We start from the raw sequence: 25,368 nt of genomic DNA, 5'->3' as shown, positions 1-25,368 counted from the left end.
AGCACAGACGGAATGACAGTGGCAAGATAGATGAGAAGATAGAGTATGTGAATAAGGGTTAAAAAATATATAAAAATATATAGTATCCAATATTATATACAAAAATAGTCACTAGTTATAAATGCAAGGGAGTGTGAGAAGAGATATGGTGTGATAAAAAGTTATAAATATAAATAGCATTATGTATTGCACTGGTTTACTCTCTAGGGGGGGATTTAGCTGTTCATGAGGTAGATGGCCTGAGGAAAGAAACTTTTCTTGTGCCTGGCTGTCCTGGTGCTCAGCGCTCTGTAGCGCCGGCCAGATGGCAAGGGTTCGAAGAGGAAGTGGCCTGGATGTGAGGGGTCTACAATGATTTTGCTAGCCCTTTTACTGACTCTGGACGAGTACAGTTTTTGGAGAGCTGGGGGGGGATGTGCCGATGATTATTCCAGCAGTCCAAACTATCTGCTGTAGTCTTCTGATGTCTGACTTCGTAGCTGAGCCGAACCAGACAGTTATAGAGGTGCAGAGGACAGACTCAATGACTGCGGAGTAGAATTGCAGCAGTAGCTCCTGTGGCAGGTTGAACTTCCTCAGCTGGGCCTTCTTCACAATGGAGTCTATGTGGAACTCCCACTTCAGGTCCTGTGAGATGGTAGTGCCCAGGAACCTGAATGACTCCACTGTTGCCACAGTGCTGTTCATGATGGTGAATGGGGATAATGCTGAGGTGTTTCTCCTGAAGTCTACGATCATCTCCACTGTTTTGAGCGTGTTCAGCTCCAGGTTGTTATGACTGCACCAGACAGCCAGCTCTCGGACCTCCTGTCTGTAAGCAGACTCGTCACCATCCCGCATGAGGCCGATGAGTGTGGTGTCGTCTGCAAACTTTAGGAGTTTGACAGAGGGGTTTTTAGCGGTGCAGTCGTTGGTGTACAGGAAGAAGAGCAGTGGGGAGAGCACACATCCCTGGGGGGCGCCAGTACTGATCGTGCGAGTCTTGGATGAGAATTTTCCCAGCCTCACTAGCTGCCGCCTGTCTGTCAGGAAGTTGGTGATCCACCGACAGATGGAGGTGGGCACAGAGAGTTGGATTAATTTGGACAGGAGGAGGTATGGGATGATGGTGTTGAAGTCCAAGCTGAAGTCCACGAACAGGATCCTCGCATAAGTCTCTGGTTTGTCCAGATGTTGCAGGATGTAGTGCAGTCCCATGTTGACTGCATCATCCACAGACCTGTTTGCTCGATAAGCAAACTGCAGGGGGTCCAGCAAGGGTCCAGTGATGTCCTTCAGGTAGTCCAACACCAGTTTTTCAAGTGACTTCATGACCACAGACGTTAAGGCGACAGGTCTGTAGTCATTAAGTCCTGTGATTTTGGGTTTCTTTGGGATGGGGATGATGGTGGAGCATTTGAAGCAGGAAGGAACTTCGCACATCTCCAGTGATCTGTTGAAGATCTTTGTGAAGATAGGGGCCAGCTGGTCAGCACAGGTTTTTAGGCAGGCCGGTGAGACGCCGTCTGGGCCTGGTGCTTTCCTTGTCTTCTGTTTGATGAAGACCTGACGCACCTCCTCTTCACAGATTAAAGGTGCAGGAGGGGGGACGGTGAGGGTTACTGGAGGTGTTAATTGATTCGTGGAGAGAGGGTCTGAATGGGTGTGGGGTGTGAGACAGGGTTTATCAAACCTGCAATAAAACTCATTCAAATCGTTGGCCAGTTGTTGAGTTGACACGGTGCTGGGGGATGGTGTCTTGTAGTTTGTGATGTCTTTCAGGCCTTTCCACACTGATGTAGGATCGTTGGCTGAAAACTGTATCTTCAGCTTTTCAGAGTTTCTCTTAGCCACTCTGATCTCCTTTGCCAGTGTGTTTTTGGCCTGTTTATACAAGACTCTGTCCCCGTTCTTGTAGGCGTCTTCTTTGGCCTGACGAAGCTGTCTGAGTTTTGCAGTGAACCACGGTTTGTCATTGTTGTATGTTAAACAACTCCTCCGTGAACCGCCACCTTATCGTGGTGGAGGGGTTTGAGTGCCTGAATGAGTCCAGGAGCTATGTTGTCTGGGGCTACATGCCCCTGGTAGGGTCTCCCATGGCAGACAGGTCCTGGATGACAGACGAGACAAAGCGCGGTTCAAAAACCCCTTATGAAGGAAAAAGCAAGGCGTCCGTTTACCCCGCCCGGTATGGGGTCACCGGGGCCCCACCCTGGAGCCAGGCCTGGGGGGGGGGCTCGCATGCGAGCGCCTGGTGGCCAGGTCTATGCCCACGGGGCCTGGCCGGGCTCAGCCCGAAGCCATAACGTGGAGCCGCTCTTCGGTGGGCTCACCACCTGCCGGAGAAACCGTAAGGGGCCGGTGCATTGTGAGTTGGGCGGTGGTCGGGGCCGAGTGCCCGGCCGACCCAAACCTCGGGCGCCAACTCTGGTTTTTGGGACTTGGAATGTCACCTCACTGGCGGGGAAGGAGCCTGAGCTGGTGCGGGAAGTTGAGAGATACCGTCTAGATATAGTCGGGCTCACTTCCACTCACAGCTTGGGTTCTGGAACCACTCTACTCGATCGAGGGTGGACTCTCCACTATTCTGGCGTTGCCCAAGGTGAGAGGCGGCGGGCAGGTGTGGGCTTATTAATAGCCCCCCAGTTCAGCCGCCATGTGTTGGAGTCTACCCCGGTGAATGAGAGGGTCATCTCCCTACGCCTTCGGGTCAGGGAACGGTCTCTCACTGTCGTTTGTGCTTATGCGCCTAGCGGCAGTGTAGAGTACCCGGCCTTTTTAGAGTCCTTGGGGGGCGTGCTGGAAAGCGCTCCCACTGGGGACTCTGTCGTTCTACTGGGGGACTTCAACGCCCACGTGGGCAGCGACAGTGATACCTGGAGGGGCGTGATTGGGAGGAACGGCCTCCCTGATCTGAACCCGAGTGGTGAGTTGTTATTGGATTTCTGTGCTAGTCGCGGTTTATCCATAACGAACACCATGTTCATGCATAAGGGTGTCCACCAGTGCACTTGGCACCAGGACACCCTAGGTCGGAGGTCGATGATCGACTTTGTAGTCGTTTCTTCTGACCTTCGGCCATATGTCTTGGACACTCGGGTGAAGAGAGGGGCTGAGCTGTCAACTGATCACCACCTGGTGGTGAGTTGGATTCGATGGCGGGGGAAAAAGCTGGATAGACCTGGCAGGCCCAAACGCATAGTGAGGGTCTGTTGGGAACGTTTGGCGGAGGCCCCTGTCAGAGAGGTCTTCAACTCCCACCTCCGACAGAGCTTCAACCAGGTCCCGAGGGAGGTGGGGGACATAGAGTCCGAATGGACTATGTTCCGCGCCTCCATTGTCGGTGCGGCGGTTCGGAGCTGCGGCCATAAGGTCTCCGGTGCCTGTCGCGGCGGCAATCCCCGAACATGGTGGTGGACACCGGAAGTAAGGGATGCCGTCAAGCTGAAGAAGGAGTTCTATCGGGCCTGGCTGGCTCATGGGACTCCTGAAGCAGCTGACAGGTACCGACGGGCCAAACGGAGCGCGGCTCTGGCAGTCGCCGCGGCAAAAACTCGGGCTTGGGAGGAGTTCGGTGAGGCCATGGAGGAAGACTTTCGGTCGGCCTCAAAGAGATTCTGGCAAACCGTCCGGCGACTCAGAGGGGGGAAGCGGTGTTCCACGAACACTGTTTACAGTGAAAGTGGTGCGCTGCTGACCTCAGCTGAGGATGTTCTCGGGCGGTGGAAGGAGTACTTTGAGGATCTCCTCAATCCCTCCGACACGCCTTCCGTAGAGGAAGCTGAGGCTGGGGACTCGGAGGGGGACTCGTCCATTACCCTGGCTGAAGTTGCTGAGGTAGTCAAAAAACTCCTCGGTGGCAAGGCTCCGGGGGTGGATGAGATCCGCCCCGAGTTTCTCAAGTCTCTGGATGTTGTGGGGCTGTCTTGGCTGACACGCCTCTGCAGCATCGCGTGGAGTTCGGGAACGGTGCCTCTGGACTGGCAGACCGGGGTGGTGGTCCCTCTTTTTAAGAAGGGGGACCGGAGATTGTGTTCCAACTACAGGGGGATCACACTCCTTAGCCTCCCTGGGAAAGTCTATGCCAGGGTACTGGAAAGGAGAATCCGACCGATAGTCGAACCTCGGATCCAGGAGGAGCAATGCGGTTTTCGCCCTGGCCGTGGAACACTGGACCAGCTCTATACCCTCACTAGGGTGCTGGAGGGTTCGTGGGAGTTTGCCCAACCAGTCCATATGTGTTTTGTGGACCTGGAGAAGGCATTCGACCGTGTCCCTCGTGGCATCCTGTGGGGGGTACTTCGGGATTATGGGGTTCGGGGCTCGTTGCTACGGGCTGTTCGTTCCCTGTATGACCGGAGTAGGAGCTTGGTTCGCATTGCCGGCAGTAAGTCAGACCTTTTCCCGGTGCATGTTGGACTCCGCCAGGGCTGCCCTTTGTCACCGATTCTGTTCATTATCTTTATGGACAGAATTTCTAGGCGCAGTCAGGGAACGGAGGGTGTCTGCTTTGGTGGCCGCGAGATCTCGTCTCTGCTTTTTGCGGACGATGTGGTCCTGTTGGCTTCATCAAGTCAAGACTTGCAGCGTGCACTGGGGAGGTTTGCAGCCGAGTGCGAAGCGGCGGGGATGAGAATCAGTACCTCCAAATCCGAGGCCATGGTTCTCAGTCGGAAAAAGGTGGATTGCTCCCTCCGGGTTAGGGGGGAGTTGCTCCCTCAAGTGGAGGAGTTTAAGTATCTCGGGGTCTTGTTCACGAGTGAGGGAAAAATGGAGCGGCAGGTCGACAGACGGATCGGTGCGGCGTCCGCAGTAATGCGGTCATTGTACCGGTCTGTTGTGGTGAAGAGGGAGCTGAGTCGTAAGGCGAAGCTCTCAATTTACTGGTCGATCTACGTTCCTACCCTCACCTATGGTCATGAACTCTGGATCATGACCGAAAGAATGAGATCGCGGATACAAGCGGCAGAAATGAGTTTCCTCCGCAGAGTGGCTGGGCGCACCCTTAGGGATAGGGTGAGGAGCTCAGTCACCCGGGAGGAGCTCGGAGTAGAGCCGCTGCTCCTCCGCATCGAGAGGAGCCAGTTGAGGTGGCTCGGGCATCTGTTCCGGATGCCTCCTGGACGCCTCCCTGGGGAGGTGTTCCGGGCTTGTCCCACTGGGAGGAGGCCTCGGGGCAGACCCAGGACACGTTGGAGAGACTATGTCTCCCGGCTGGCCTGGGAACGCCTTGGGGTTCCCCCAGAGGAACTGGAGGAGGTGTGCGGGGAGAGGGAAGTCTGGAGTACTCTGCTCGGACTGCTGCCCCCGCGACCCGGCCCCGGATAAAGCGGAGGAAGATGGATGGATGGATGGTATGTTAAACAAGTCCTGGTAGGGATGCACATATCCTCACAGAAACTGATATATGATGTTACAGAGTCTGTGAGCTCATCCAGATTGGTAGCAGCAGCCTCAAAAACACTCCAATTGGTGCATTCAAAGCAGGCTTTTAAGTCCTGCTCTGCTTCCCCAGTCCATCTTTTAACAGTCCTTATTACAGGTTTAGCTGATTTCAGTTTCTGCCTGTAGGTCAGTATAAGATGAACCAGGCAGTGATCAGAGAGCCCCAAAGCTGCCCGTGGAACAGAGTTTAAACACTCTTCTTGTAAGCCATTCGTTGTTTCACGCTGCACAGTATACTGCAGTTGATTTTTGGGGCAGTCTTAACAAACTCATAACCCTGAAGATTTGTTTGGTGTGATATTAACTTAAGCATGGAGGCGCCACCATGCTCTGTCATTGATTGCAGAAACAATGGATTTGGCACAATTTCCAGTTTGCCTATTTGCTGCGAAAGGAAACGAGATCTATGAAAAGAGGTTGCTTTGGAGGTGAGCTCAACCATACTACCTAACAATCTATACAGGACCACCAGGACAACATGGGCCTCCTGGACCACCAGGGGTGGATTGCAAAAATCAAAGAAAAGGTACTCCTGGAGAACCTGGCTTGCCTGGACTAGACGGACTACAGGGTGAGTTACTGCATCGGACTGTATGTTAGGTAGACAAACAGGAATTTACAATCCATATTGCTCAAAAAGATCAAACTCATTTGACAATTTGAAAGCATGAAGGAATGTCAGTGACAAGGTCTGAGTTACCTAGAGCTGTTTGTTGTAATTACTGTAAAAGTTATAATGTACTTTTAGAACATAGTTTTCCTGCACAAGCATTCATATGAAGTCTATCAATCTAAAAACCAGTGTAACAGATTCATTATTCACTTTTTCGGCTGTATGCCTTCTTACTTGAGCACTTTGATTGCAGAAGTTTAACACACACACACACACACACACACACACACACTCTGACTGAGGCTGCTTGTCCCAAGCGGGGTCGTGGCAAGCGCAGGGCGCGGGGCTGGGTGGAGAAGGGACACACCCAGAGCTGGACGCCAGTCCGTCACAAGGCACCCCAAGCGGGACTCGAGCCCGAGACCCACCAGAGAGCAGGACCCGGCCAAGCCCACTGCACCACCCCACCCAAGTTTAACATGATTTTTTTTTAAGAAAAATTATGAAAATGTAAAACAGTAGCAAACATAAGTTGTACGTTTAAATTTTGATTGCACAATGCAAAGAAAAATTGTTTTCGTGTGAGACAGAAATCTGTGTGTGTGTATGTGGGTGTGTATGTGTTTATTTCAGGCGCTCCTGGTCAAGTAGGGTTCCCTGGTCAAGTTTTGCCCGTTAATGGGGATCCAGGGGAGGGTGGCAAACCAGGATGTCCAGGCAGCCAGGGTCTGAGGGGCCTTGAGGGCTTCCCCGGCAGCCCAGGGGCTTTTGGTCCACCTGGTCAAAAAGGTAATAAACACTAGTCCAACAGACCAGCTTGCTCCGTGAGAGATGGCTTACAAAGCCATTAGTTTGTGACAATATCTTGTTTTTGATACTTGTTATTATGTGACTCAGCAAGAGGGTTAGTGTGATTAACAAGTGCCAAAATGTGTAAAGAACTAGCAATGGGGCTATGGTTGTGTTTTTCTACAGCATTTCAATATAACATACTGTGTTCCGCAGGCGAAAAAGGTTCTCTTGGGTTAATGGGGCACCCAGGAGACAGAGGCCCTCCTGGTGAACCTGGCATCAAGGGACCCAAAGGGAACAAAGGAATGGCTGGAAATCCAGGTGAGAACCAGGCTCTGCTGGCATAAACTCCCGGATTCTCTGCTGGCAGACTACACTACTAGTAACGTTAGCATTATTATACTAAAATCAGAAAACTGTAAAATAATCTTTTTGACCTTGCAAGAGCTTTACTATAACCATTTTTAATTTTAGCTCCTTATTGCTTCAAGTGGTATAATTCAGTTCACTATTTTCTTTATGTAGTACTCTTCTCAACTAGCTGTCAGTTCTGAACAAGTCAGGCCATACTGTTCTTGAAATTAACGATGAGAGAAAAGGAAACAAACACTAGTCCATCAGAAAGGAAGGACGGCCAAGGAAAGGCTAGCCCTCACCAAAATGTACTCTTCTGTAATGTGGAAATGGTGAGAACTGAGGAAAGAAAAGCAAAAAAAACTCCCAGGCCAAGGAAAATAAACCAGTGGCTACCCTGCCCATCTGGCCATTAGTGTAACACCATGGGTGCTCTAGTTGTTATGAAGTTCAGTTTGTTTGGCCAATGCAGAAATAGTTGGTACAGACAGAAGCCTCGTGGTCTTGGGTACCTCAATCTGGTAGGCATCGGTGGTTAGTTGCTCCCTGCGACATCCCTGATGACTCAGGTTATGGCTCCAGCAAAGTACTTTGGTGCCTCAGGCAGATGAGGAAGGAAAGGAAACAAGGAGTGTAATTATTAAAGATGAAAGCAAGGATGTTCCAGCAGGTAATACGAAAGGGAGGGAAATACACAGTTGCTCACTAGTGTACCTGTGAAATGAATTTTAAGTAATAAATCTTAAGCCTGGGTTGAAAACACCATTAGGTATATCATTGCAGAACCTCAGGGTGCCACATATAGCTTTTGGGGGTTGATTTTGAAAAGCAGATTTTGGGAACCGTGAGAAGGCCGTCATCTTAAGAGAAAAGAGCACAATTTGGTGTGCATTTTGTTATGAGCTCACTGTGGCAAGATAAAACTAGTGCCCTGTGTCCCTTATCAGTTGTTAGAACTATTTTTAAAATCACTTAAACTTAAAATCACTATAAAAAATTGTAATCAATGAAGAGAATGAAATTCAGGAGTAAAGGACACCCAGTATATAGACATTTGCGCATCAGGACTTAGCAGCAGCGTGTACCACTAAACCTGGTATAAATACTTAGTCCCTAGTTATTGTGTGCATTAAATAGGTTAACAATATTATGTGCCTTAATATACACAACTGGCATTGTGTTTGCCTTGGACAAAGGTGTTGGCTGAACAAAGAATTAATCATTTGGACTCTGCAGTGTCACACCAGGAAGCATTTGCCGTTGGTTCGAATCTGGCTCTGTCTGTGGAGTTTGCATATTGTTCTCATGTTGGAATGAGTTGCTTTTGAATGGTTCAGTTTCTTCCCAAAGTCCAAAGACATGGGTTTCAAGTTAATTTGCAAATTTAAACTGGTTATTGTGTGACTGCATGAGTGAGTGTTTATTGTTAATTGCTCATTTCCATAAAATGGGTAAATAATTGTAAATAATTTTGTAAGTTCCCTTTGGCAAAGGCGCCCCCTGAATAGTGGTTATAACAGTAATAAATTAAGTGTATATTTGGAATTGCTGACATGTGTTTAGCATGGTGAGAGAAAGAGTTGTAATGATAAGTATAATCTTCATTCATTTTGGTAACTGCTTGCCCAATGCTGGGTCATGGTGGTCTACAGCCTATCCCAGGAGCAAAAGACACAGGGTAGGGTAGATGGATGGGATGCCAGTCCATTGCAAGACAATCGCTCACACACTAAGAACAAGCATTAGCAATAATCTGTTTATTAGCAATAACACGTTTTCCAGTGCTGGGTGGTTGTCATCCATTTCTTCCTTTTTTTTTTTTTCTTTTTTAGCTTTGTCCAGTGTACAAACACCAACTTAAAATGCTAGTATTTGCACATGATTCTACTTGAAATTTATACAGTAATTTACACATTTATACAGTAAAAGCCTTGCTTGAAGGTAATACAGAAGAAATGGGGAAAGGTCAGGGACTTTTGGGAAACTTCAGATGGGTTGCTTCTTTTTTTTTTTTTGGTTTCAGATCATTCAGACAAGAAATTTCAAGAAAGAGGATTATTTTTCAAAAGCTGTGAACTGGGGATATGCAATGCAAGCAGTGGATGAAAATCTGTTTTTTCTTTGCAGGTTTGAAAGGAGTTTGTGAGAATTGCATGCTTTCAGAAATACCCCCTATCCCTCCAGGGGGCCAAGGGCTTGCTGGCGTACCAGGGTCCCGAGGTTCTTATGGCACTATTGGATTGTTGGGAAGACAAGGGTCAAAAGGTGAGGCTACTCAGCTTAGTTGTGTCATCTCCCTCAAGAATGACAAAATTCTTCACTTTATAATGAACGCAAATAGAAAAGGGTCAGCCTCACGGACTGATGAAAAACAATCCCTAGTGATTTCAGTTAATGGTAAACAAGCTGAAACAAGCTACCAGTTTTCAACACCATTTTGAAAACAAATAAATTATATTAGGACCATTCATATTTTTAGAGAGAAAAAATAATTTGAAAGTATATATTTTCACATATTTCAATAAGAATCTCATTACTATAATGGGTCTGAATTTAAAATTTCTTTAATCAAATGCATTTAGTTTTCACTAAGTTTTTTTTTAACACCATCCCAACTTAACACCTTGTTAAAGTGTGAAATGATGCATAATTATTGTTGAAAATAATTTGTAAAAACAATGAAAATACACACATTTTCTGAACTGCTTGTCCCATATGGGGTCACGGGGAACTGGAGCCTACCCGGCAACATAGGGCATAAGGCTGGAGGGGGACACACCCAGGACGGGACGCCAGTCCGTCGCAAGGCACCCCAAGCGGGACTCGAACCCCAGACCCCCTGGAGAGCAGGACCTGGTCCAACCCACTGTGCCACCACACCCCCTCTTCACAATGAAAATATTTTAAGTGAAATGAATGTGTCCAGATTCACGTTTCCAATTACTATTACATTTGTTCAAATGGTTGTCATAGTTACAGGCAAGATTTAAGTTTGATTGTTCTGTGCTGCTCGGGGGCATGGTGGCACAGTGGGTTGGACCGGGTCCTGCTCTGTGGTGGTTCTGGGGGTCGAGTCCTGCTTGGGGTGCCTTGCGACGGCCTGGTGTCCTGTCCTGGGTGTGTCCCCTCCCCCTCTAGCCTTATGCCCTATGTTGCAGGGTTAGGCTGTGGCCCCCTGTGACCCTGTCTGGGATAAGCGGTTCAGACAGTGTGTGTGTGTGTGTGTGTGTGTGTGTGTGTGTGTGTGTGTGTGTGTGTGTGTGTGTGTGTGTGTGTGTGTTCTGTGACGCCTCATCAAAAGTGAAGATAAAAGAAGGTGACAAGATAAGTTGATCGTTTTTTATACCTTAAAAATGTCACTGTTTGCACTGTGACCCCTATAGCATCATGGATTCTTGTTACTGTAACAAGATATTGTTGAAAATTATCATGTTTGCCACAACTGTGAACAAAAATACTGAGGGCTTCTCATTACTGAAACTTAGTTTTCTCATCTTGTTTGGTTAAGGTTCATGAGACTGACCCAAATGCTTTTGCAAGCTCTTTTCACTTGTGTGTCTCTCAAGTTTTGAATAGCAAAACAGAGTATCTTTGAATCTTGGCCCTCCTGCCAGAATTAATGTCTCTCATGGGTGTAGTTGTCATTGTCTTTGGAGTTTATCTTTCTCATTGTCTATTTCCATCCAGGGCTGAAGGGAGAAAGAGGGGCCCCTGGCTCCCTAGGGCCATCCGGGCCTTCAGGACTGGACGGATTTGCAGGGGATCCTGGGGAACCAGGAGAACGAGGAGTCTCAGGGTTACAAGGTTCAGTTGAAGCCATCAGTTGAGCAATACTGTCTGTCAGCAGGCCTGGCCTCACTGCTTCCCTAGTTCCAGTAGACCTGCTGGAGTCTGTCTCTGATGCTGTTTAAAACAGGCTAAAGTACAATACAGCTGGGGCTTATGCTCCAGTTTGTGCAGATATAAATATTCGTTACATGATGGTTTTCTAAACTGCATAATAAATCAAGGGTTTAGTTTGTTAGTAATGACAAAATACATTTTGACATTTTTTCATTCTGAGGTGCAGTAAACTCTGCCACTTAGTTTTGTTCCAGATGAGACTCAAAAAAATACAAGAGTAGAACCATTTTCATATGTGTGTAGTCTTTAGCTGCTGGGTTTAGCATTTGATCACTTTGTTATTTTTTCATTCACCTTGTAATTGTCATCATCAACTCTTAAACCTCGCTATTTTTGACATGCTGCAGCTGTAAAGATACAAAACACCACGTTTTATTGTATCAGGATGGTCTGAATGTGAGCATCTGAAAGGATCATTCATGCAAAATATCTCTAAGTATAGGCAGCGTGTACATCATGTCTTTCTTGCTGGATACAGGTGCTACTGGTGAAATGGGAGATCCTGGATATCCTGGCAAGTTGATAAAGGTTAACTCTGGCTTCCTCTTGGTGCTGCACAGCCAGTCAGAGAGAGTCCCAGTTTGCCCACAAGATATGATCACTTTGTGGAATGGCTACAGTCTGCTCTACCTGGAACGACAGGAGAAAGGACACACACAGGATCTGGGTATGTTAATGATGCACACGAAATTGTTTAACACACCCAGATGCAAAGGCATTCATAGATTCTGGATGCAAAAAAACAAGTAGAATGGAGTATTGAAATACAAAAGTGTTTCTTGACATTAAAAAAAAATGTGTAGCTTGACACTGTTTCTTCTCTAGCATTGATTTGGTTAGATACAAACACATCCAGCATCTTTGAGAAACACTATACCCCTCTAACACTGTATGTATGAGACTGAACTGACGATAACAATCTTTCCCAGGTCAGGCTGGGTCATGTTTAAGGGTCTTTAGCACCATGCCATTCTCGTACTGCAACATGGACAGCTGCAGCTACGCCAGTCGCAATGACAGGTCCTACTGGCTGGCCACTGCAGCTGCAATACCCATGATGCCTGTGTCAGGGCTCGAGATCAAGAAGTACATCAGCCGCTGTGTGGTGTGTGAGGCACCTTCACCTGCCGTTGCTGTGCACAGCCAGGATAGCGCTGTTCCACCCTGCCCACAAGGTTGGAGAAGTCTCTGGACAGGATTCTCCTTCCTTATGGTAAGAACAACACTATGTAGATGGGGTAGTATTTCATTGTGGTGAGAGAAATGCCATGTGGATAGGGTATTCATTCTTTATGGGGACAGAAGTAGGGTGGTGGTCATCTGTTGCAAATAATTTCTTCCCTTTATGTGTTACAGCACACTGGTGGCAGTGATGAGGGAGGCGGGCAGTCCTTGACATCACCTGGAAGCTGTCTGAAGGATTTCCGCACCCAACCCTTCATCGAATGCCAAGGGGCTCGTGGCACCTGCCACTTCTTCACAACAGCCTATAGCTTCTGGTTGACTCATGTTAACCAAAGGGAGCAGTTTCGTCCTCTGACCTCCTATATACTCAAAAAGGAGCAGCAGCAACGCCAGCACACTAGCCAGTGCCACGTTTGCATGCGACAGTGAGCCTCATCCCCCTCGACTGTAGGCCCTCGCCAGGCCACATTCCTGTGAGAACTGCACTGAAAATGCATGCTGATTTCTTAAGAGGCCAGGAACACCCGGATTGGTTACTTGAAAGTATATGAACATAATCATTAGTTGTATGAGCATACCTGCAGGCTGTTTAAGAGGCACTGTACGCTTTCCTTAAATTTCTTTTATCCAGTAAGGCTTATCTGACCAGATATCCATCCATTCATGCATCCATCCATTTCCCAAGCCAGATTGCATCCATTTTCTAGCCTTTAAAAATTATTCCTCATAAAAAGAATTCTTAAAATTATTGAAAACACATTTTCTTTTAGCTTGCGAGTTCAGAATCAATGTTACCTTAGTGGGTTTGACAGGTGAAAATGTCTTCCTTTCTTCTCAGTATAACTGGAATGTATAGTTCAGATCACCATTCATGGGTAAAGAATGCTCTGCTTTATTGAGGAAGGGAATGTTTCACTTAGTCTGGCTGTCTTGGCTTACCACAGTACCCTTCAGTGGTCTTGTACACACCTGCAAGGATCTGGTTGCCAGAAGTAGGGTTTGCTTGGCTTTTCACATTGGTTCTTGGTTCTCTTGCATGGCACCATTTGCAGCTACAACAGAAAGACTGAACTAGGAGAACCACATGCTCGATGCTCTCTGCTTCTTGATAGGTATGGAACTATTGTGAAGGGCCTACAGTGGACCAAAAAATGACTAAACTAAGAGCGAAATTCGAGGACGAGTAGAAAAGACTATTTAATATACGCTGATTAGCCACAACATTAAAACCACTGACAGGTGAAGTGAATAAAACTGATTATCTCGTTGCAGTGGCACCTATCAAGGGGTGGGATATATTAGGCAGCAAGTGAACAGTCAGTTCTTGAACTTGATGTGTTGGAAGCTGGAAAAATGGGCAAGCATAAGGATCTGAGCAACTTTGACAAGGGCCAAATTGTGATAGCTAGACGACCTGGTCAGCGCATCTCTAAATTGGCAGGTCTTGTTTGGTGTTCCTGGTATGCAGTGGTTAGTACCTACCAAAAGTGGTCCAAGGAAGGACAACCGGTGAACCGGCAACAGGAGCTTGGACACCCAAGGCTCACTGATGCGCGTGGGGAGCGAAGGCTAGCCCGTCTGGTCCGATCCTAGAGAAGAGCTACTGTAGCACAAATTTCTGAAAACTTTTATGCTGGCCATGATAGAAAGGTGTCAGAACGCACAGTGCATCACAGCTTGCTGCGTACAGGGCTGCGTAGCTGCAGACTGGTCAGGGTGCTCATGCTGACCCCTGTCCACCCTACAATGGGCATGTGACCATCACAACTGGACCATGGAGCAATGGAAGAAGATGGCCTAGTTTGAATAATCACGTTTTCTTTTAGATCATGTGGGTGGCCAGGTGCATGAGCATCATTTACCTGGAGAAGAGATGGCAGCAGGATGCACTATGAGAAGAAGGCAAGCTGGCAGAAGCAGTGTGATGCTCTGGGCATTTTTCTGCTGGGAAACCTTGGGTCTTGGCGTTCATCTGGATGTTACTTTGACACTAATGCCTACCTAAAGATTGTTGCAGCCATGTACACCCCTTCATGGCAATGGTATTCCTTGGTGACAGTGGCCCTGCCACACTGCAAAAATTGTTCAGGAATGATTTGAGGAACATGACAAAGAGTTCAAGGTGTTGACTTGGCCTCCAAATTTCCCAGATCTCAGTCCGATCAAGCATCTGTGAGATGTGCTGAAAAACAAGTCCGATCCATGGAGGCTCCACCTCACAACTTACAGGACTTAAGGGATCTGCTGTTAACGTGTTGGTGCTAGATACCACAGGACACCTTCAGAGGTCTTGTGGAGTCCACGCCTCGATGGGTCAGAGCTGTTGTGGCAACATGAGGGGGAGCTACACAATATTAGGCAGGTGGTTTTAATGTTGTGGCTGATCGGTGTATAGTGCAGCACCTTGAGGTAGTAGCACGCACAGGTGCCGTATGACCCTCACCAGTTCCTTGTGATCAGTGCTGTTGATACACACCACAACCAGAGAATATTTCACATTTTCAAACACATAGAAAGTTCAGTGAGCTGGGTGCCTGCTAATTATGCCATCACATTTAAATGTTAGCTCTTTAAAATAGAACATTTTATGTGAGTGCACTGCATCTGTTATTTATACATGGTCAGAATAGGTGACCAAAAAGAGGACTATATGAACTGCGTCTCCCTTTGAGAGTACAGAGTACGTTCGACCTTTTCGGTGGGACATTAGACAGAGCTCTGGTACAACATTCAAGGAACAAAATTTTGTCATTTTGGTGTATTTAGAACTTTGTTAGAGTGTGACTATCAGGGGTTTGTGTGAAAAATGTGGCCTTATTACATGGGTTAGAATTAATAGTCTCAGAATTAAAACGAACCTAAATTACGCACAAATACCATACGCTCTGTTCAGCCAGTTGTTAAACTGCAGTCATAGTGAACCAACACTCGGTATTCATTACAACTTATATTTACCACGTATAATTTTTGTATTTAAACATAAACAGCAGCCTTTAAATGTTTTTTATAATGTTTTGGAGAGTGGCATTACATTGCCTTGCCTGTAAATGTTTGCACTGTCGAGAAAACAGGACAGCTTTTTATTTTTACTGTAAATGCTGAGAAGTATTTATTTAGATATAAATATTGTTGGTGCTATTTGTAAGTGAACACTTGACACTTCCGCAGGGAAAAACAGAAATTCTTGTCATTTTCATTTACTATCTGTTGATTGCATAAGCAGTTTCAAAGTGGACATTGATCTGTATAGTGTGTCTGCTTTAGAAGGACCACAGTCCACAGTAAACAGTAATAACGCATAACAAATGTAAACTAATTTTGTATTAATCTAGCATTACTATTATGAATTTACATAAAATAGACAATTCAGATGTTAATGACAGTGGCATCTCAAAGTCAAAGGTATGATAGACAAAGAATGTGAAAAAATTATTTGCCCAGTTATTTTTTTTTTTAAAAAAAACTACTAGTCTTAAATTACAAGTTCAAAAAAAATCATTTTTACACATAACTGTGTAGAATGGTAGTAATGTTACCATATAATTTAATTTTTCCCTCCTAATAGATCAAAGTACATGGTACTTCTGAAAAATAGTATGTGTAACTCCTCCTCTTCAATGTATCAACAATTTAGGATGTTTTTGTTTTTTAAAAAGGGTTTGCATTCATTTTTTTTCCCTAATCTTTCTCATGTTGGGGTTTCCCTTAGTACTGTACAAGTTCGCTGGTCCTGCAGGCTTGAATTTTACACCACCGGGCCAACAAATGAAAGGGGGAAATGCTGGCATGTCATCCATAGAAACAAAAGCCATGTCAGAATCAAGTGTGTTTTAGTGGAGAAAGCAAATGTATTTGAATCAGCAGTCATTAAAAAAAAAAAACAGCTAAATCATGTGCTATTACTCAGGATGAATCCACAGGCATTTCTTTAATCCTTATAGGATAATACTTCTGCTAACACTGAGCTTTCTATAACCAAATAACCTTTATTCTACATTTACTTTATGCAGATTTAGTGCAGATCAAATAAATGCATTTTAATTCCAAACACAAAGACTCATCATTAAAGATGTTACTGGGTGTTGAATTGTGGGGCTGCTGGAAAGAGGCTGTTGGAATACAAAGTAATACAAACACCTACTGTACTTGAAAAATTAATAGTATTAATCTTACACTATACTCACCATTAATTAACCTATGTACATTATACAGAACACTTTAAAACTTTAAAAAACAAGGTTGCTACTTTACAAAATGAGTTATACCTATTTGTTTCTTGTGCAGATACATTTATTAACAAGGAATTAAATACAAATCTCCACCTTATCAAAAAGCATCTGTATAGGTAACAGAACATTCCTGTTTCCACAATCTTCCTGGTTTTCCATTCACCAAACATATTAACTATTGGTGGATTCAACAGATTCAATTTAAGAAATGATCCAATCTGCTAGAACTACACTGCTGCTGGCCATGTATAAGCACTTACCATATTCCACTGTAATAGTGCATTTATCACCTGAAGAACGTAAGTTATATCAGGTATTTTGTTGCTCTATAATCAATAAATGAACACAGAAATAACAATATAATAACAGTGAGACTGATTGTATCCCATGTGATACATTCAGAAATAGAAAAAAAAACATTTTACTGCACATTAAAAAAATATTTCTTATAAAACACACAGAGCACAAAATACTTCCTCATTTTCTGTCTCTGACATAGAAAATGTCCTGTAGTACATCCTTAAAATAACACTAAAGGGATAATTTTATAGCCTGTTTTTGTAATATACAGTTAAACAGTATCTGCAATATTAACAGTCTAGTAACATATAAATTATCACAGACACTTTTTGACTTACCCTCCTACTTAAGATTCATATAATAATATATGTCAAAAGCCCTTAATTTTTTTGAAGCCATAATGTATCCATCTGCACAGATGTAATATAAAAGTTTCCTTTCTTTGGCAGGTCTGTTCAGTGGCACTTCATACAGCCTGAGCAGGTCTCATTTTCAGAGGATCATTAAATCTATTTCATTAAGGCACCACTGATATTAATCATTCCACTCAAAAGAAAGCAAATGTAAACATCAGTCCAGCAACACTATGTTGGCCTTCAGTGGCACATCCTGTATGCGAGCAGTCTTCTGGTAACATTCCCATGGCCATCTGAAGGCCAGACATTTCCCCAATGGCGGTGTCGTTTTGCTGTTTTCTGCCGCCAGGTGACGCTCACTGATCACTGAAACCTCCGCAGTCGCCGCTGTCGGAGCTCCTCTGCAGCGTCTGGCCCAGCAGGGGTGTTAAATTCATGTGGTCTCTGAGTGGTGCCTCCTGCAGGTGACAATCGAGAAAGGAGTCCTGAGAATAAATCATTCTGTTATTTTTATTATAACTGTTAATGGTTCATGTCCACAGCATTATTGTGCTGAAAACAGCTGCATCTCAGTGCCTGTACTTGTACTGATGTTTCCAAAGGTTATTTTTCTTTTTTTGTGTCTAAGCACTTTACTAAAAATACGTACAATTTTACTCAACTGCATATTTTACAGGGACAATCGAGAGGAGAAGGGCGGCACACCTCCACAGACAACTTGAACTAAGAATCCTTCAGACTACCAACCCATATTCTTTCTAACCATTCCACCTCCTTCTTCCCCTATAAATTTAGCCATAAAATTAAAGACAGTCTTTTTGAGGAGTGTTTATGAAATGCATGAAAACACTGTATGCAAAATGCTGGTTACACAGTTTGTACCATGAAAACATGCCTTCTGGCTTTCAGGTATCTGGCTTGGTAGCAGTGGGTTGTGTACTCGAAGGGAGGCAGAGAAAATATTCGGAGGTGGACACACTGCGCGCACAGGCACGTACAAACAACAAGCGGCACTTTGCCGCTCCTGCAGCGGAGGACGGCTCACCTGTGTTGTTGAGACTGGCCCTAATGGCGGCCTCATACTGCTGCTCCTCAGACAGTCCAGCAGTGTACTGATGGAGCCTGGAGCTTGGCTGGTTGTGAGTGTAATAGCCGCTATATCCTGAAGACACACATGTGCACACAATATGAGCAAGAGTGTTTAAAAAGACATTTTACACGCTAAGAAGTTGAAAGAAAAACTAAGAAACAGCACCAGTTCATGATCATGAGAAAGAAGCGCGCACAACTGAAAATCATACCTGAGAAACTGTAATTCTGCTGTCTTGAACTGTACCCATGTGACGTCAGAAAACCTGGAAATATACAGTTTTAGGACATTTAGTTTGCCACACTTTAAAGTGGTATAACAAATCCCCACCCTGGGGGCCACAGCTGATCAGCACAGAATTCATACACTGGACAGACACTAAAAAGCGAAGCAGCTGCCTCTCTTAGAAGTCCTCCATCTTCCTCAGACTGCAAACACAGCACACCCCAGAAAACACACAATCACACCACAGGAAACAAAATGCACCACAGAGACAACAGAACTATGCAAAGCATGAAACAAAAGCTTAAAGGGTTGAATGGAAGTATGTATGCATGTGATATACAGCACTGCTTGAAAGTATGTGAAGCCCTTGTGTCCCTTAGTTTTACCACAAAATGGTTATTTAAGCAGCAGCAATATTTGTTTGTTTGTTTGTATCAAGTGTTCTTTGTGCTGCTGTTCTTCTGAGGTTTGCCAAAGAGAATTTCATTGCATCGTATAGTGACAAAGTATCTCGCCTTATTCCTCATGTGACACAATAGGTGTGTAATGACCAATTTCATTTGTTGCTTTAGAGGAAATCATGTGTGTAGCAGAAACATGGAAGCAGTGCAGGTGCAAAAATAAGTGAACCCCAAGTTGTATTGGGTAAACCAAGTAGGTATGTAGTCAGGTGTATAAATCATCAACATTTATTCATAAGCTAAAAATCTGATATTTTGATTTTAGTTTATTCCTGTACACAAAATAATGACCATCCCTATAGAGTTCACAGACTTTCAAGCAGCTCTATAAGTATCATTAGTACATGAATTAGTTCATTTAAGTGTATAACTGCCCTCTGTCATGAATTACTTTATTTTATGCAAGTTCTGAGAGCTCGGTCTGTCCATGGTGTGTATGCAGCATGGGCTTCAGTGCTAATGTGTCTCGTGTCAAAAGATTCAGGTATGTTCTCCAGAAGGCTGTTCTGCTGGACCGCGAAAACACAGCGGCTCCCCTTCTGCGATTCCCTCACTGAAGAGCGGTTTAAGAGTCACAGATCCCAGTAATCTGCTCATGCTTCATTATTTGCGACTTGCATGTGCAGCCCATCCTCTTCTGAAACATCTAAACATCTCTCCTCATGTTGGGGGCGGGGCGGGGCGGGTTTGGCCGGGTCCTGCTCTCTGGCAGGTCTGGGGTTCAAGTCCCGCTTGGGGTGTCCTGTGACAGACTGGCGTCCCGTCCCGGGAGCGTCCCCTCCCCATCCAGCCTTACGCCCTGCGTTGCCGGGTTAGGCTCCCGTTCACCGCGACCCCGCTTGGGACGAGTGGTTTCAGCTAATGCGTGTGTCTCTCCTCATTCCTGTCAACTCTGACTGCATCTCCCCCAAAGAGCCAACAAAAGTCAATAAAATGACGAGAACCTGTTGCTTTAAACAGATTACCAGACCTGCACATTTCTTCATGACGATCTTCAGAGGCCCCTTCACATAGAGCAGTCCCACCAGGATGCCCGCCAGGTGTCCAAGGAAAGATGTACTGAGAGAGAAAAGGCCCACCCTGTTATTGAGTGCCTGCACACACACACGCACACACACACCAAGCATGCACAAACCTGTGTGTGTGCGCGCCGCATTTCTGTCCCCAGTGAGCACTATAATTACACACACTCTATACTCATCTCCGCTCGCCTGTAATCACAGACCTTGTGCACCGGATGAGCATCTTCTAACACCCACCAGCATCTCACACACTTGTGACGTGCCCACTGGCTGCTCCCAAGAGAGACAGAAACAGAAAGAGTGGCCCACAGACACGTTTGTCTAATTTGTACTCTGTGCCGGTTGGGAAAAAAGTGGTTTCTCCTCATGTACCATAAGTCTATTTCTGTTCATATGGTTGGTGCACAAAAAAGTCATTTCATTCCTCACTACCTCAAGAAGTTGACTTCAACAATCCAGCCTCCCTTTAGTCTTGTCACGCTAAGTGTTTTTCACTGAAACGCTAATCAATCAAATTCATTCCGTGTATCTAGGTCCTCTTTGGTCAAGTGTCTGTACTTTTACTAAATAAAATAGATATTTTCCCGCTTTTACGCTGTGACTTTTTTAGGCAGATCAACAGGATTATAAGGAGCTACCAGTAAGTAACATGCTGTGAATTAGAGCGGTCAAACTCCAGTCCTCACGGGCAACAAAGCACACTGCTTCTTGAGCAGTTATTACTTTATTTAAGTCATTATTGGGACAGCTGAATTGGCTTTAATTAAAAGGTAGTTGTAAGACCAGTAGGCCTTTAGCCCAAGAACCCTGCTGACAAACCGTAAGCCTTTGCCAAAACAGGCCATTTATGAGTGACAGACCAGAACCAAGGTGAGCATTATTAGATGGACCAGTAGCACCATGACCATGTGATGACCACAAGTCTGTGGCTCTTACTGTGCTCGTTGCACATCTACTGTGATCTTGAGTCCATGTTGCAATATTGTAAAAACATATCAAATATCCACAGAACATTACATCTTTAAACTGAAAGAAACCAAAAGTGAGGACTAAGAGCAGACTCCTCCAAGGCAAATAAGTTACTGGATCGCTTTCGTATTATTGAGCCTCAAGGCAGGAACTGACAGGCCTGCTGTGAGCACAAATATGTGCATGGCAAACAAAGTCAGGGGCTCATATCTTCCAAAACATTTCGGTGGCCCGTTCATTCTGCAGTCTGCAACAGAGCAGCTCCACAGCTCGGTATCTGTTCTGTTGGCACAACAAGAGACCAAGTCCCTCATTCAACTCACCCAGGAGACAAAACATGGATGGCGACCAACTCGACCCAACAGGCAAACTTATTGGATACAGGTATGTTCATGACGTACGTCACTCCACCTGGGTTGTAATGGTTATTGACCACTTTCAAGGCAAAGAGCACTCCTGAAAAACAAGGCACAAATAAACAGCGACTGCAAAACCATAAGGTGAAACGTTAACTTTTTCCTTTTGTTCGGATCCTGAAGCATTCATCATCACGCAACATTACCTCTCGGATAAAGCAGGTAAAAACTGCTTGATAAGGAAGCTGAGACTGAAATCTGCACGCGCGCACACGCACACACGCACACAATACCTGAAAAGCCAACAGCGCACTGCATGCTGTAGAAGTAGTCCTGGGTGAGCTCAGACAGGCACAGAGCCAACAGCAGGTAGACCACCCCAGTGAGCAAGGAGAACGTGACGATCAGGTAGGCGAACCAGTGCCCACCCAGCCGGCGCTCCAGGTGCACACCCTTCCACAGAAGTGAGGCCATATTAACGTAGAGGTGCCAATCATCCACATGGTGCAGGGGGGAAAGCAGCAAACGCCGCCAATCCCCCCGCCAGTAGGCCTGCTCCACGCTGATGCAGGCCTGTGACGATGACCCCAAGGGGACCAAGTAGAGGTACACATTCAGTGCAAGCACAGCCAGTGTTACGGGGGGGATGTTGTCCAGCCCCACCTGGAAGACCTGCGAAGCCAGCAGAAGCAGGCCCAAGTGCCCCCGTCTCTGTCTGATCATCCTGCCGTGGCTTCCCACCTAAAATTCCAGTGAAAGGAGAGAGAAAACAAGCTCATTCAAAGATGTAACAACAGGGAATGGAAATACCACTCTTGTTTTCAGTAAATACTGGTGGAATGCAAGTAAACGTATCACTCTGCACGTCATTGAGAAGTGTCCTCTCTCACTCATGCGCCCTGATGTTAAGCTGGAGTGGCCCCTCACACCTGTGGGTGTCATGGATGCTTGCTTTCTGCCTGTAGGAATCATGCCGGAAGAGCTCCCACATGCATCTCAAATTCCTCCCGTGACCTTATCGATTGCCGCTATGAACCCGAGCACAATGCAAACAAAGGTGGGAGCTGTTCCGCTCCCCCAACAACTTCCACAGCGCGTCCGCATTCCTGGGGGCTGCTGCAAAAGCTGGCCCTTGTGTGCCGAGCAGACGGCACGCGCCAACGACGCAGCAGCTCCCACGTAAAGCAAACAGAGGCCGGGGTGAGCGGGAGCGGAGCTACGCGACTGGCACACAAACACGTGCGCTCACAAAGCCTGTTTGTGCCCTCATGGCCTGCGATTCCAGGCATTTGCCAGCAAATCCATTCAGCGCGACTAGCAGCGGCGGGAGGGAAAGCCGCAGAGGACCAGGTCCTCCAGGGCCACGGTGTGGAGGTGTGTGTCAAATGCCTGGTCAATGACATGCTCAGCTGTAAGGAGGAATTCAGAACAACACCTCTTTTCTCTGCCAACCATTTAATCCAGAAAAACAAATAATGTCAGTCACTTTTTAGTAATAGCTGCTGTAGTTATTTCACAGATAGAACACTGAAACAAGCTGGGAGGATACACTCAGCCCTAACAGAACAGTGTGACATACAATGAAAAATGCCATTGTTCTGCATTTATGGTTCAGTACAACAGCAGTTTTATTCATTCTGTCATTTTACTTCCACAACAGGTACTTCATTCTGCACAATATCTTTTACCAGATGCTTGTATCAGACATTCTGAGTGACAATCTTGGTGGCTCAAACTCAAAAGGTTCCTGTTACTCAGGGGTACATGCCTGGCTACTTTCTGTCTAAAGGTACTGCATTAATCTCCACATTACCCTGATAATAATGACCTCTGATGTGCAAGTAGGGTTTCAGTGGTGATGGATGGACTCCTCTCCTTTAATATAGACATTGTACAGTTTCACACTATCACACTTCTTCGATGACAAAACCAACAATTGTATATAATAAGCACTTACTTCCACATGCAAAATCTCAACCAATCACAACCACCGATTACAGTACAGCAGCTCCCTTAATTACACACTTCATTGGAACCAAGAGATGGTTTGCTACCGGAAAAGCTTGTAAATTATGGGGCAGTAGGGGCTCCTCATTGATTCTATATGCAGATACTTGTATAATGTATGCAGGCAAAAACAGTGCTATTGGACTAAGTGACTTTAATTTGAGAATCACAGGTCTGAGTCTCTCTGTTGGTGAAAAGCGTTTTTGTTTACTGTGTTGAACATCACTTTGGAGAAGGGAATTTGTTAAATTAATAAACGTAAATGCCAGAAAATGCTGGACAGCTTTGCGGGCTGGGCGGGAGGCAACAGCTGGTGTTTTTTGGACAGAAACAGAGCGTCGCAGTGGACTGGATTCCTTTCTCCCAGTCCCTCCCTCTCGAACCCGAGCATTTTGAGCCCTAAAGCTGTTTTTAAGGAGCAGTGGGTTGCAATTCCTCCAACCTGGTCAACAGCTGTAGCAAGTGTTTCACTGCAGCTAAAGGTGGTGCAAATAGCTACTACCTGTAAAGGGGAAATAACCATTTCATACTAAAGAAAGAATTTGGTGGTGCTTTGGTATGGCTGTAGAAAAAATAAGTTTTTTTTCCCATTGCATACAAGGGCTTCTTTTATCCGTTTGGTTGGAATTCTGACCAAATCGGTTAAAAAAAAAAAAAAAATTGTTCAATAATCTAGAAAATAAGAGGTTTGCCGAACTTTTTCATGGCACAGTATACGAAGCTACACAGCTTGGCGCATTATCGCCATCGTTCAGAACTGAGACAGATGCGAAACATAATTTTCCTTTCTTTGACATCATTCACTGACTTCACGCAATGGCAGCAGAGTCTCCATCATTTACATTTATTCATTTAGAGACACTTTTCTCCAAAGCAACATAGATCTCCGGGAAAAACAAAGAGTCCGTTATACCAACACAACAGAACAGAAGAGATTTGGATGCGGACCCTGAAATAATTGAGCGCAGTCAATGGGCTCATTCTCAGCAAGTCCACATAAATTCCCACGCAAGCAGATCACTTTGTGCCGCAACAGCATTAATTGCCATTTACTTGCTTATTGGTACTTTTGAAACAGCGATGGCATCCGTTTCAGTCCATATGTTCGGGTCAACAATTCGCGGCATCGGTGTGTCGAGATTAGCCCATCTGTCCTGTAAACGAGGCATGTGTCTCACAGAGATACACATCCACATGTCTCGCAGGGACACGAGTCCACATAGAAAGACGTTTCATAGCGACAAACGTCGGTCCACATAGAGAGAAGTCTCACACAGGGACACACGGCATGTGACATGTCTCGCTTGTCCACCTAGACGCTGTGAGTCCCGCCAGTTGAGTATTCTCTCCGATTGCTCAACAACTCACAAGTCTCTGTTGCGTCCGCCTTTCAGCTTAGTCTAGGCCACTTAACTAACGCGGATTCTCGTAAAAATATTACACTGACAGTGTATGTATTTACACTGAAAGAAAAAATACCTTACGACAGATCCGCGACCGGGACTGTTTTATCTTGCCTCACGAGCTAAAAAGTCTTCTTTCCTCTTGTTTTCCTCGGAAACTAAAGCGCTACACACTCGGTTGTTAGAAGCAGCGACAATAAGACACACAGCGCACCTGTCCCACGCGTCGCTTTAAAACTAAAAGTAAATTGCAAGCAACTTCGTCATTCCTTCTTCCCAGTTAAACTGATACGGCGTCACGTGACCGTAACTGACATCACGAGTGCGGCGGTCGACAAAATATACTGTTAAACAGTGGATCACAACTGGATCATTGAAATGTAAAACCGGATCTATCTGCATCGCAGTTATGTAAACTAATAACTAACTCTGCTCGTAAAGAAGTAATGTGCCAAAATATAAGCAGCAGGTCTACACAGATCATGCACACACACAACGGCCAGTAGTAGTCCACATTCGTCAGTGGAATTCCAGTAAAGTTTAGCAGTGGTGCGCAAAAGTAACAAACACACAGAGTGTATGCAAAAAAAAAAAAAAAAAAAAATACACGTCAAGCGCCTAAATCAAAGCACCGCAACACCTCCATTAACATTACACTGGAAAGGTTTAGGAGACCCGG

General features: G+C 45.5%; 2 protein-coding genes across 10 annotated transcripts in view; one reads left to right on the top strand and one right to left on the bottom strand.

The window, feature by feature from the left end:
• col4a4 (collagen, type IV, alpha 4) overlaps positions 1 to 13,038 on the top strand; it is a 69,660-nt gene extending 56,622 nt beyond the window's left edge. For 4 of the 5 annotated variants that reach the window (XM_029255914.1, XM_029255912.1, XM_029255911.1 and 1 more), the window contains exons 40-47: positions 5,888 to 5,995; positions 6,671 to 6,826; positions 7,043 to 7,150; positions 9,311 to 9,448; positions 10,871 to 10,987; positions 11,565 to 11,753; positions 12,016 to 12,299; positions 12,443 to 13,038. In XM_029255914.1, the coding sequence (XP_029111747.1) occupies positions 5,888 to 5,995; positions 6,671 to 6,826; positions 7,043 to 7,150; positions 9,311 to 9,448; positions 10,871 to 10,987; positions 11,565 to 11,753; positions 12,016 to 12,299; positions 12,443 to 12,700 (1,358 nt within the window). In that variant the 3' untranslated portion in view covers positions 12,701 to 13,038. Of the gene's footprint in view, positions 1 to 5,887; positions 5,996 to 6,670; positions 6,827 to 7,042; positions 7,151 to 9,310; positions 9,449 to 10,870; positions 10,988 to 11,564; positions 11,754 to 12,015; positions 12,300 to 12,442 lie in introns of those variants that run through there. The other variant, XM_029255915.1, reaches the window with a different exon arrangement.
• A 4,278-nt stretch (positions 13,039 to 17,316) lies between these two features.
• On the bottom strand, positions 17,317 to 25,368 carry rhbdd1 (rhomboid domain containing 1). Of its 5 annotated transcripts, none has more exons than XM_018732070.2 (7): positions 24,340 to 25,368; positions 21,573 to 22,020; positions 21,247 to 21,379; positions 19,903 to 19,991; positions 18,458 to 18,511; positions 18,202 to 18,318; positions 17,317 to 17,641 (listed from the first exon to the last, which is right to left on the bottom strand). In XM_018732070.2, the coding sequence occupies exons 2-7, from the start codon at positions 22,000 to 22,002 to the stop codon at positions 17,520 to 17,522; spliced, it is 945 nt and encodes a 314-aa protein (XP_018587586.1). In that variant the 5' UTR covers positions 22,003 to 22,020; positions 24,340 to 25,368; the 3' UTR covers positions 17,317 to 17,519. The 5 variants fall into 5 exon arrangements, with proteins under 5 accessions (XP_018587586.1, XP_018587585.1, XP_018587589.1 ...); XM_018732069.2 differs by having other exon boundaries at positions 24,766 to 25,368; XM_018732073.2 differs by having other exon boundaries at positions 17,317 to 17,614; positions 24,766 to 25,368.

Source organism: Scleropages formosus, chromosome 10 (genome assembly GCF_900964775.1).
Source record: "Scleropages formosus chromosome 10, fSclFor1.1, whole genome shotgun sequence".
Classification (NCBI taxonomy): domain Eukaryota; kingdom Metazoa; phylum Chordata; class Actinopteri; order Osteoglossiformes; family Osteoglossidae; genus Scleropages; species Scleropages formosus.
The sequence above is the reverse complement of the archived record's forward strand: the minus strand, read 5'-3'. Positions and strand labels throughout refer to the sequence as shown.